At 46.0% G+C, this 12,672-nt stretch overlaps 1 protein-coding gene across 1 annotated transcript in view; it reads left to right on the top strand.

Annotated features, from left to right (window-relative positions):
• LOC129815776 (E3 ubiquitin-protein ligase RNF123) overlaps positions 1-12,672 on the top strand; it is a 289,130-nt gene that overhangs the window by 87,694 nt on the left and 188,764 nt on the right. Inside the window, exons 28-30 of the mRNA XM_055869888.1 lie at positions 6,722-6,809; positions 7,276-7,363; positions 7,556-7,640. Of these exons, the coding sequence (XP_055725863.1) occupies positions 6,722-6,809; positions 7,276-7,363; positions 7,556-7,640 (261 nt within the window). The remainder of the gene's footprint in view (positions 1-6,721; positions 6,810-7,275; positions 7,364-7,555; positions 7,641-12,672) is intronic.

Genomic DNA, 12,672 nt, shown 5'->3' with positions numbered 1-12,672 from the left:
GATCCTTTGCCCAAGATACTGATGGAAGAACAGCTCAAGGTAGGACATTTTTATTATGATAAATCGTGTTTCTGTCGAAACATTTTAGTGGCTTAGGACGCCATGTTTTTTGACGTAGCTTCGCTTGGCGCAAACTGTATTGAAAAGTAAGGATAAATTAAAAAATGTAATTCCGCAATTGTATTAAGAATTAAATTGTCTATCAATCCCTGTCCACCCTATATTTTTTAGTCACGTTTATGAGTATTTATGTATAAGAGTAGATCACTGTCTAAGTGGCGCAAGGACATATTCTGACCAGCTGAGTTACATTTCACATTGTCTAACCATGATTTTGGTGGCTAAATATAAACGTTTTCGATCAAACTCTATATGCATTGTGTAATATGATGTTACAGGAGTGTCATCTGAAGAATTCTGAGAAGGTTAGTGAAAAAATTAATATATTTTTGGCGATGTTGACGTTATCGCTCACTTTGGCTAGAATCAATGCTGGGCTGCTATGTGCTATGTGCTATGCTAATATAACGATTTATTGTGTTTTCGCTGTAAGACACTTAGAAAATCTGAAATATTGTCTGTATTCACAGGATCTGTGTCTTTCGATTCGTGTATGCTGTGTATTTTTACGAAATGTTTGATGATTAGTAAGTAGGTAAACACGTTGCTCTAAGTAGTTTTTCTATTCCATTTGTGACGGTGGGTGCAATTGTAACCTATGCCATCTACCTGAAATATGCACTTTTTTCTAACAAAACCTATCCCATACCATAAATATGTTATCAGACTGTCATCTGATGAGTTTTTTTGTTGGTTAGGGGCTATAAATATCTTAGTTTAGCCGAATTGGTGATGGCTACTGGTGTTGGTGGACAAATAAAAGATGGTGGATTATGCTAATGTGTTTTTAGGTAATAGATGTACATCTTTACATATTGTGTCTTCCCTGTAAAACATTTTAAAAATCGGACATGTTGACTGGATTCACAAGATCTGTGTCTTTCATTAGCTGTATTGGACTTTAATGTGTGAAAGTTAAATATTTAAAAAAAATATTTTTTTTGAATTTCGCGGCACTGGTTTTTCAGTGGGGGGGGGGGGGGGGGGGGGTGTGCCGCTAGCGCCACGCTGATCCTAGACAGTATAGCAATGTTCACCTTTCACTTTTCATTGTCATTCCCAGACGATACAGATACAGTGTGCCAGGTCTCTGTCCATTCAGAGACATCAGTATCTAGCCTGTCTGTCAGTGTCAGGTCTCTGTCCATTCAGAGACATCAGTATCTAGCCTGTCTGTCAGAGTGCCAGGTCTCTGTCCATTCAGAGACATCCGTATCAAGCCTGTCTGTCAGTCTGGACGTCATCACATCATCTTGCTAGTCTCCATGTGCTGGCTCCGTACATGTTTCTGTGAACACACACACACACACACATAGTCATTGTTCTATTACCAATGGCAGTTAGGATCGGTGATATCTGACACGCATACAAGGTACTATGTTGAAGTTTAAACAAGTCAGTCTAAACCTACCTAATTCTGGTTTTCCCATTTTGACAACCGTTGGTGAGCAGACAAAGAGGTGAGGCTGACAGCATAGATTAGATTCTGGCACCTCATCAAAGATGCTGGTCGGTCACACACACACACACACAGACAGACAGAGCACTGATTACAGCATCAATGGTGGTTATGATTAGTATGGTGGAACCAACTTTAACGCTACATTCACTCATTCAGTGAAATAGAATGGATAACACAGCGATCAGAGCTGGTTCACTCCAGATGTTATGATATGTGAAATAGAATGGATAACACAGCGATCAGAGCTGGTTCACTCCAGATGTTATGATATGTGAAATAGAATGGATAACACAGCGATCAGAGCTGGTTCACGTCAGATGTTATGATATGTGAAATAGAATGGATAACACAGCGATCAGAGCTGGTTCACTCCAGATGTTATGATATGTGAAATAGAATGGATAACACAGCGATCAGAGCTGGTTCACTCCAGATGTTATGATATGTGACATAGAATGGATAACACAGCGATCAGAGCTGGTTCACTCCAGATGTTATGATTGGTTCACTCTGCAGCGGGTCCCCTTGCTGGTCTTCTCACTGTTGCATGTTGGGCTGCAAACTAGACCTCTCTCCAACAACTGCAGCAGGCAATGTACTTCCTCATCTTATGAGGTGGTGTTGACACGGAGGGCCTGTGAGGTGGTGTTGACACGGAGGGCCTGTGAGGTGGTGTTGACACGGAGGGCCTGTGAGGTGGTGTTGACACGGAGGGCCTGTGAGGTGGTGTTGACACGGAGGGCCTGTGAGGTGGTGTTGACACGGAGGGCCTGTGAGGTGGTGTTGACACGGAGGGCCTGTGAGGTGGTGTTGACACGGAGGGCCTGTGAGGTGGTGTTGACACGGAGGGCCTGTGAGGTGGTGTTGACACGGAGGGCCTGTGAGGTGGTGTTGACACGGAGGGCCTGTGAGGTGGTGTTGACACGGAGGGCCTGTGACAGGGTGATACAACAGACAAGTGGTGAATTGCATTTTGTTATAAAGGACAAAGCTTTTTGGATGTCTACTTCAATGAGTCAAAGTCGTGTTGTTTATCGTGGTCCAGTCTCAAATCCCTGACACTGGAAGGAGGAGACGGTGCTGTAGAGGCAGGCTTGTAGGATACCTGACACTGGAAGGAGGAGATGGTGCTGTAGAGGCAGGCTTGTAGGATACCTGACACTGGAAGGAGGAGACGGTGCTGTAGAGGCAGGCTTGTAGGATACCTGACACTGGAAGGAGGAGACGGTGCTGTAGAGGCAGGCTTGTAGGATACCTGACACTGGAAGGAGGAGACGATGCTGTAGAGGCAGGCTTGTGGGATATTTGACACTGGATGGAGTAGTAGACGGTGCTGTAGAGGCAGGCTTGTAGGATACCTGACACTGGAAGGAGTAGTAGACGGTGCTGTAGAGGCAGGCTTGTAGGATACCTGACCCTGGAAGGAGGAGTAGATGGTGCTGTAGAGGCAGGCTTGTAGGATACCTGACACTGGAAGGAGGAGACGGTGCTGTAGAGGCAGGCTTGTAGGATACCTGACACTGGAAGGAGTAATAGACGGTGCCCCATGGGAACCCCTCAGGGGTGCGTGCTTTGTCCCCTCCTGTACTCCCTGTTCACCAATGACTGCGTGGCTGCGCATGACTCCAACACCGTCATTAAGTTTGCAGACGACACAACGGTCACTACCTGGTCACCGACGATGATAAGACAGCCGTCAGGGAGGTGGTAGAGACCTGGAAGTGTGGTGCCAGGACAACAACCTCTCCATCAACGTCAGCGAATCCTATGGCGGGCTGGGCGCAATACATGCTGACACGGTCGCCAGGTGTTCAGTGTTTCCTCAGACACTTTGGTGCGGCTGGTTTCCGGGTTAAGCGGGCAGTGTGTCAAGAAGCAGTGCGGCTTGGCTTGGTTGTGTTTCGGAGGACGCACGGCTCTCGACCTTCGCCTCTCCCGAGTCCTTACGGGAGTTGCAGCGATGAGACAAGACCGTAACTACCAGTTGGATACCACAAAAAAGGGGTAAATGGTGTAACTCTCCACCCAAGTCATAGGCTGTTCTCTCTTCTACCGCACGGCAAGCGGTACCTATGCACCAAGTTTGGAACCAAAAATACCCTGAAAAGCTTGTACCCCCAAGCTATAAGACTGCTAAATATACTGATCAAAAATATAAAATCAACAGCAACAATTTCTCTGAATTTACTGAGTTACAGTTCATATAAGGAAACCACTCAACTGAAAGACATTCGGTTGATTTCACATGACTCATTTGCGACCAAGCTTTAGCTTCCTGACTGATGTCTTTAGATGTTGCTTCAATATATCCACATAATTTACTTTCCTCATGATGCCATCTATTTTGTGAAGTTTACCAGTCCCTCCTGCAGCAAAGCACCCCCACAACATGATGCTGCCACCCCCGTGCTTCACGGTTGGGATGGTGTTCTTCGGCTTGCAAGCATCCCCCTTTTTCCTCCAAACATAACGATGGTCATCATGGCCAAACAGTTCTATTTTTGTTTCATCAGACCAGTGGACATTTTCTCCAAAAAGTACAATCTTTGTCCCCATGTGCAGTTGCAAACTGCAAACCTAATGGCCCTGCCAACCTACTGGCCCTGCCAACCTAATGGCCCTGCCAACCTAATGGCCCTGCCAACCTACGCCAATGGCCCTGCCAACCTACGCCAATGGCCCTGCCAACCTACACCCAATGGCCCTGCCAACCTACGCCAATGGCCCTGCCAACCTACACCTAATGGCCCTGCCAACCTACACCTACGCCAATGGCCCTGCCAACCTAATGGCCCTGCCAACCTAATGGCCCTGCCAACCTAATGGCCCTGCCAACCTAATGGCCCTGCCAACCTACACCTACACCTAATGGCCCTGCCAACCTACACCTAATGGCCCTGCCAACCTACTGGCCCTGCCAACCTACTGGCCCTGCCAACCTACTGGCCCTGCCAACCTAATGGCCCTGCCAACCTACACCTAATGGCCCTGCCAACCTACACCTAATGGCCCTGCCAACCTAATGGCCCTGCCAACCTACACCTAATGGCCCTGCCAACCTAATGGCCCTGCCAACCTAAACCTAATGGCCCTGCCAACCTAATGGCCCTGCCAACCTAATGGCCCTGCCAACCTAATGGCCCTGCCAACCTAATGGCCCTGCCAACCTAATGGCCCTGCCAACCTAATGGCCCTGCCAACCTAATGGCCCTGCTAACCTAATGGCCCTGCCAACCTAATGGCCCTGCCAACCTAATGGCCCTGCCAACCTACTGGCCCTGCCAACCTACACCTAATGGCCCTGCCAACCTACACCTACACCTAATGGCCCTGCCAACCTAATGGCCCTGCCAACCTAATGGCCCTGCCAACCTACACCTAATGGCCCTGCCAACCTAATGGCCCTGCCAACCTAATGGCCCTGCCAACCTAATGGCCCTGCCAACCTAATGGCCCTGCCAACCTAATGGCCCTGCCAACCTAATGGCCCTGCCAACCTAATGGCCCTGCTAACCTAATGGCCCTGCCAACCTAATGGCCCTGCCAACCTAATGGCCCTGCCAACCTACTGGCCCTGCCAACCTACACCTAATGGCCCTGCCAACCTACACCTACACCTAATGGCCCTGCCAACCTAATGGCCCTGCCAACCTAATGGCCCTGCCAACCTACACCTAATGGCCCTGCCAACTTAATGGCCCTGCCAACCTAATGGCCCTGCCAACCTACACCTAATGGCCCTGCCAACCTAATGGCCCTGCCAACCTACACCTAATGGCCCTGCCAACCTAATAGCCCTGCCAACCTACACCTACACCTAATGGCCCTGCCAACCTAATGGCCCTGCCAACCTAATGGCCCTGCCAACCTACACCTAATGGCCCTGCCAACCTACACCTACACCTACTGGCCCTGCCAACCTAATTGCCCTGCCAACCTAATTGCCCTGCCAACCTAATGGCCCTGCCAACCTAATGGCCCTGCCAACCTACACCTAATGGCCCTGCCAACCTAATGGCCCTGCCAACCTAATGGCCCTGCCAACCTACACCTAATGGCCCTGCCAACCTAATGGCCCTGCCAACCTACACCTAAACTATATTTAAACATATTTTACACACATAATAATAGATGTGGAGTTAAGACGATATTAAATCACCTGATAGGTGACAATTGTATCAGTTGTCAGATTAAGACTGATGAACAGCACAGCATGCATTGACGAGGAAAGGGACTGTTTTCTAATGAACCGGTTATTTGGCACGATTTCTAATGAATCTTGACAAGTTATTTTCTAAATTGTGCAGATTGGCTCTGTTTCAAAATACAACTTTTTCCTAGAGTCACCATGGCTCAACGCGTGCCTCACTTGGTTACTGCTATTTGGGGGGGGGGGGGGGGGGAAACCTTTATTTTTTGGGCTATATTCTTACTGTAAAATGTGTTTTTGACTTGTAGGATAGTATAAGAGTGTAATGTCGTTCATTTCATTGGCATGGCACGGCCATATAGCCTCTGATAAGCACAGATAAATACAACTCACAACATGCTGTTGTCTTCTTTAGAAATAAATTGTCTTGATATCATGTTTTTTATTGTATATATATTTTTTTTTTAGGACCTTCCTAAACAAATTATTAATGACATTTCTTTGGGATTGTGTGTATTACAGTACATGGATTTACTAGACTGCCGGCTCATGGTGCAAATCAACACCAGGCTATTATTCTACTGTTAAATATGCGTATATTTTCATGACCATCGTGGCACATTGAGGTAGAAATACATTAACCATATGCATTAACAATAAGCCTGTGGAATAACAGACAGATGGGACTTCTAACAACCTATATCCAGCCATAGCTTGCTGAAGTTGTTCACCATTGTCTGTTAAATAAATAGTTTATGTGCTGGACGTGCAGATACAGACCTTCTAGAGTTAGCAGCAGACGGACGACCGATATCCACCGTTTGTGGTACGGATGACGCCTGACCTGGAATGTGAAGCTAACTGAAGCTGGCTAGTTTTATGAGAAGCCTGACTTAGATGTAGCTTGCTTCATAGCATATCCCTCTGGTGTTCTGGTAGAGTCTGTATTTACATTTTAAATCTTGTTCTGTGTGTTTCTTTCTCCGTAGACATCAAAGACTCCCTCATGCAGGCTCTGGCCAGTTACGTGTGTTACCCACAATCCCTCAGAGCCGTGGAGAGGATCCCAGAGGAACAGTGAGTACTGTGTGTGTGTGTTTTTTTATGTGTTTTAAGGCTATTGTGAACATACCAAAAATAGACACCAAATAACCTCTTAGTTCAATGCCAATAATTTTTCTCACGTGTATCAGGTATGTCTTGCAAGCTGTGTCCTATGTGAAAGCATCACCGAGTCTCGTATGTGAAAGCATCACCGAGTCTCGTATGTGAAAGCATCACCGAGTCTCGTATGTGAAAGCATCACCGAGTCTCGTATGTGAAAGCATCACCGAGCCTCGTATGTGAAAGCATCACCGAGCCTCGTATGTGAAAGCATCACCGAGCCTCGTATGTGAAAGCATCACCGAGCCTCGTATGTGAAAGCATCACCGAGCCTCGTATGCGAAAGCATCACCGAGCCTCGTATGCGAAAGCATCACCGAGCCTCGTATGCGAAAGCATCACCGAGCCTCGTATGTGAAAGAGTATGTTTGTCTCCTAGACGTGTGTCCATGATGAGAAACCTGCTGGCCCCGTATGAACAGAGGCCCTGGGCTCAAACTAACTGGATCCTGGTGCGCCTGTGGAGGGTACGTACCCCGTCCTCGGTTCTCCTCTATCAGCACCGTCTGCCGGTTTAGCTTCTCAGTGCACAATTGTCCCACCATGGGTTCTGTTGCAGGGCTGTGGGTCTGGGTTCTCGTTCTCGCTCTCTTGTCCCTGACCTCTTGTGTGTTGTTCTCACTAACCCCAGCCTCACCATAGTTTCTGTTCTCTTACAGGGTTGTGGGTTTGGGTACAGGTACACACGGCTGCCTCATTTGCTCAAAACCAAACCAGAGGATACCAACCTTCCCAGTCTGCAGAGTAAGTCTCCTCCTCCTCCCTCTTCTCTCTCCTCCCACTTCTCTCTCCTCACTGTCCTCTCCTTTCTCCTCCTCTACCTCTTATATCCTCCTGTCCCTCCCTCCTCTTTCTCTCTCCCCCTCTCTCCCTACTTCTCTCTGCTCCTCTCCCTCTCCCCTCCTCCCTCCTCTCTCCCTCCCCCTACTTCACTTTCTCTCCTCCTCTCTCCCTCTCCCTACTTCTCTCTCTCTTCCTCTCCCTCTGCCCTTTTTTCACTCTCTCACCACTATACTATAGAGATATTCCTTTACCTCTCACATACTCTTGTTTGTCTTCTCTTGTCTGTTTGCTGTTCTATTGTCTATCTGTACTCCAGTGTGTCTGTCCCTCAGTCCACTCACATCTTTGTAATAAATCCAACGTTGGAGCTAATCATCCAAGTGGCCTATTTTGTAGTGTCATGTTCCCATAAATAGTCCTTTCCTCCTCTGTTTTATAATTCCTATTTTTATGAAACCCATCTTGTTTTTGTTCACTGATCTTTCAGTGTGTTTGTGTGCAAGTCTGAGTGAGATGGAGAGGAAAAGCATCATTTAAAAAAAATAAAAAATACTAGTAATATTTCCCTGTCTTTGAGGTCATTAGTAGTGGGACGTGTTGAGAGGCAGGAAGTGTTTATTTATAGTGCCGGAGCTAAAACATCAGAGATATGTAAAGTGAATAAGGTCCAGGGGAAATCAGTCCTCCTCCTCCTCATTCCTCTTCACTGTGTGGTTGGTATACACTTCATCAGCGTCTTTACTGGGCCTCTTACACCTGGCGTGTAACTGGCGTAGTAACTGGCATAGTAACTGGCACTGGCATAGTAACTGGCATAGTAACTGGCGTGTAACTGGTATAGTAACTGGCGTGTAACTGGCATAGTAACTGGCATAGTAACTGGCATAGTAACTGGCATAGTAACTGGCGTGTAACTGGCGTGTAACTGGCATAGTAACTGGCATAGTAACTGGCATAGTAACTGGCATAGTAACTGGCATAGTAACTGGCATAGTAACTGGCATAGTAACTGGCATAGTAACTGGCATAGTAACTGGCATAGTAACTGGCATAGTAACTGGCGTGTAACTGGTATAGTAACTGGCGTGTAACTGGTATAGTAACTGGCGTGTAACTGTCGTGACTGACAAGTAAGTGGTATAGTAACTGATCAGTGAGGTCTATCAGTTCAGATTGCTTGTTTTTGAATACAGGCGTTTTGTATAGTCATACTGTCATCCGTTTGAAGCACAGTATATCAGCCTGAGTCCCAGTCTGTTTGTGTCATCATGCCAACTTCTTGTCACTCATTGACATTCCATTACCAAACATTGGTCATGACAAAGACGGCAATGTAGTTGCTTAAGAACACAAACCGTTCCGGTACCGGGCTAAACCGTTCCGGTACCGGGCTAAACCGCCGTTCAGGTACCGGGCTAAACCGCCGTTCAGGTACCGGGCTAAACCGCCGTTCAGGTACCGGGCTAAACCGCCGTTCAGGTACCGGGCTAAACCGCCGTTCCGGTACCGGGCTAAACCGCCGTTCCGGTACCGGGCTCACAGTATGTGGAGTGGTACAGATAGATATTCTGTGTTCTGGACGTCTCCCGGGTGACGCAGTGGTCTAGAGCACTGCATCGCAGTGCTAGCTGTGCCACCAGAGTCTCTGGGTTCACACCCAGGCTCTGCCGCAGCCGGCCGCGACCGGGAGGTCCGTGGGGCGACGCACAATTGGCTTAGCGTCGTCCGGGTTAGGGAGGGTTTGGCCGGTAGGGATATGTGGATATTGTAAAGTGGTTGTTCCACTGGATATCACAAGGTGAATGCACCAATTTGTAAGTCGCTCTGGATAAGAGCGTCTGCTAAATGACTTAAATGTAAATGTAAATGTTCTGTTCGTTCTTTAGGTGTCAGTAGTCCATAGTAGATGGGGTATTTCTGTCCGACAAAATATATTTGTTTTCACATACAGAGCATCAAACTTTCAGACCCAAGTAGAGAAATACATTTTTTGTAACAACAATAGCAAAGACATATTACATCATTACATATTCTTTAAATGTTCTGCTTCTATCAGTGTGCGTGGAGTTTAGTCTACCCCGGTATATTACGAGGTCCCCTAAAATGCGAAGTTAAAAGTGGAAAAACAACCACGGCTCTGGTTGACATGTTGATTAGTGTTTGTGTTTACTTTGCTCTGATTTTAAAACTGATAAACCATGACTGTGTTCCAAATGGCATCCTATTCCATCCTAGGGGCCCTTGACAAAAGTAGTGCACTAAATAGGGTATAGGGTGCCATTGGTCCTGGTCTAAAGTAGGGCACTAAATTGGGAATAGGGTGCCATTGGTCCTGGTCTAAAGTAGTGCACTAAATAGGGAATAGGGTACTATTTGGGAACCCTGTTTACAACAGTCTGTGTGTGTGTGTGCTCAAGCTCTTCTGAACCAATTTGTGGTACCCAGAATGCAGTGGATAGAAAGGATAGAGCCATACAGTTCATCCTCAATATAACAGAATTTACACTTGGACATGGGATGCATCTCTGGCCACTTTAATAAATGGATTTAATAAAAGGCATCACTAGTCACTTAAAATAATGCCACTTTAATAATGTTTACATATCTTACATTACTCATATCATAGGTATATACTGTAATTTATACCATCTACTGCATCTTGCCTATGCCGCTCGGCCATAGCTCATCCATATATTTATATGTACATATTCTCATTCACCCCTTTACATTTGTGTGTTTAAGGTAGTCGTTGTGAATTTGTTAGTGCAGTAATATCTAACAAGTCATCTGTCGGAACTAGAAGCACAAGCATTTCGCTACACTCGCATTAACATCTGCTAACCGTGTGACCCATAACATCTGCTAACCGTGTGACCCATAACATCTGCTAACCGTGTGACCCATAACATCTGCTAACCATGTGACCCATATCTGCTAACATCTGCTAACCGTGTGACCCATAACATCTGCTAACCGTGTGACCCATAACATCTGCTAACCATGTGACCCATATCTGCTAACATCTGCTAACCATGTGACCCATAACATCTGCTAACCATGTGACCCATATCTGCTAACATCTGCTAACCATGTGACCCATATCTGCTAACCATGTGACCCATGTCTGCTAACCATGTGACCCATGTCTGCTAACCATGTGACCCATATCTGCTAACCATGTGACCCATATCTGCTAACCATGTGACCCATAACATCTGCTAACCATGTGACCCATATCTGCTAACATCTGCTAACCATGTGACCGTAACATCTGCTAACCATGTGACCCATATCTGCTAACATCTGCTAACCATGTGACCCATATCTGCTAACATCTGCTAACCATGTGACCGTAACATCTGCTAACCATGTGACCGTAACATCTGCTAACCATGTGACCGTAACATCTGCTAACCATGTGACCGTAACATCTGCTAACCATGTGACCGTAACATCTGCTAACCATGTGACCCGTAACATCTGCTAACCATGTGACCCGTAACATCTGCTAACCATGTGACCCGTAACATCTGCTAACCATGTGACCCGTAACATCTGCTAACCATGTGACCCGTAACATCTGCTAACCATGTGACCCGTAACATCTGCTAACCATGTGACCCGTAACATCTGCTAACCATGTGACCCGTAACATCTGCTAACCATGTGACCCGTAACATCTGCTAACCATGTGACCCGTAACATCTGCTAACCATGTGACCCGTAACATCTGCTAACCATGTGACCCGTAACATCTGCTAACCATGTGACCCGTAACATCTGCTAACCATGTGACCCGTAACATCTGCTAACCATGTGACCCGTAACATCTGCTAACCATGTGACCCGTAACATCTGCTAACCATGTGACCCGTAACATCTGCTAACCATGTGACCCGTAACATCTGCTAACCATGTGACCCGTAACATCTGCTAACCATGTGACCCGTAACATCTGCTAACCATGTGACCCGTAACATCTGATTTGATTAGTACATTAAAACTCCCTTTTTAAAGTAGGAAATTCCAAGCCTACACTATGTATGCCTTACAGTAAATACTTTACACTGGGTATACCTGGACATGAGGAAGAGCCTGCAGCGCAGTAAGAATCTGTAGTGTCGAAGACAACATGGATTAACACGCTCAACAGATAGTGTTTTCTCTTCTGAAGGGAAGTTGATGGAGAAAAACGTTGTTTCCTGCTTCAAATAGAGGATGGGCTTTCCCTTCTTCATGTAGGCCTAATGCTATTGGAAAATACAGTTTGTCTCATGCTTCAATCAGGAAAATTGCCCTTGGCTGGTTTATTTTTTTAAATTATTTTTGTTTGTAATTTAACCTTTTATTTAACTAGGCAATTCAGTTAAGAACAAATTTTTATTTACAATGACGGCCTACCGGGGAACAGTGGGTTAACTGCCTTGTTCAGGGGCAGAACAGATTTTTACCTTGTCGGTTTGGGGATTCGATCCAGCAACCTTTGGATAACTGTCCCAACACTCTAACCACTAGGCTACCTGACGTTTCTGTATGGTATTACCTGGAATGGTTGTCCAGGTGGGTTCTGGGAGGACCTTCTAAGAGGGTTACTGTATAGTTCTAAAGGCTAATGATTGTTACTGGGTATATGTTATACCCATATATATATTTTTTTTAAATGTTAAATAATATGTTTGTGTGATTTTAAAAAGGTGCTTGCATCTATAGCTAATGTGACCTTGTATAGATCCCCTGTCGGCAAGAGCAATGACACACTGTTCTTATTCGTTTTGTTTTGTATAGCTTTGGTCAATTTAAAGCATTAAGGTACTTAAATTCAACTCCAGACACAAGTTACCTTATATTTTGATGTGACATTCTGACGTTGAAGGATCGGGATCAAGTAGAAACACAGAGTTGTCAGCCATTGTTGACGAAGCCTAGATGTTACAAATGGTAAATTTACAAAGTCATTGATGCTCTTCTCCTTTCATGTGACAAGTTGATGGGT

The sequence above is a fragment of the Salvelinus fontinalis genome, chromosome 18, assembly GCF_029448725.1.
Source record: "Salvelinus fontinalis isolate EN_2023a chromosome 18, ASM2944872v1, whole genome shotgun sequence".
NCBI lineage: Eukaryota > Metazoa > Chordata > Actinopteri > Salmoniformes > Salmonidae > Salvelinus > Salvelinus fontinalis.
This window is presented reverse-complemented; position numbering and strand designations above follow the sequence as displayed.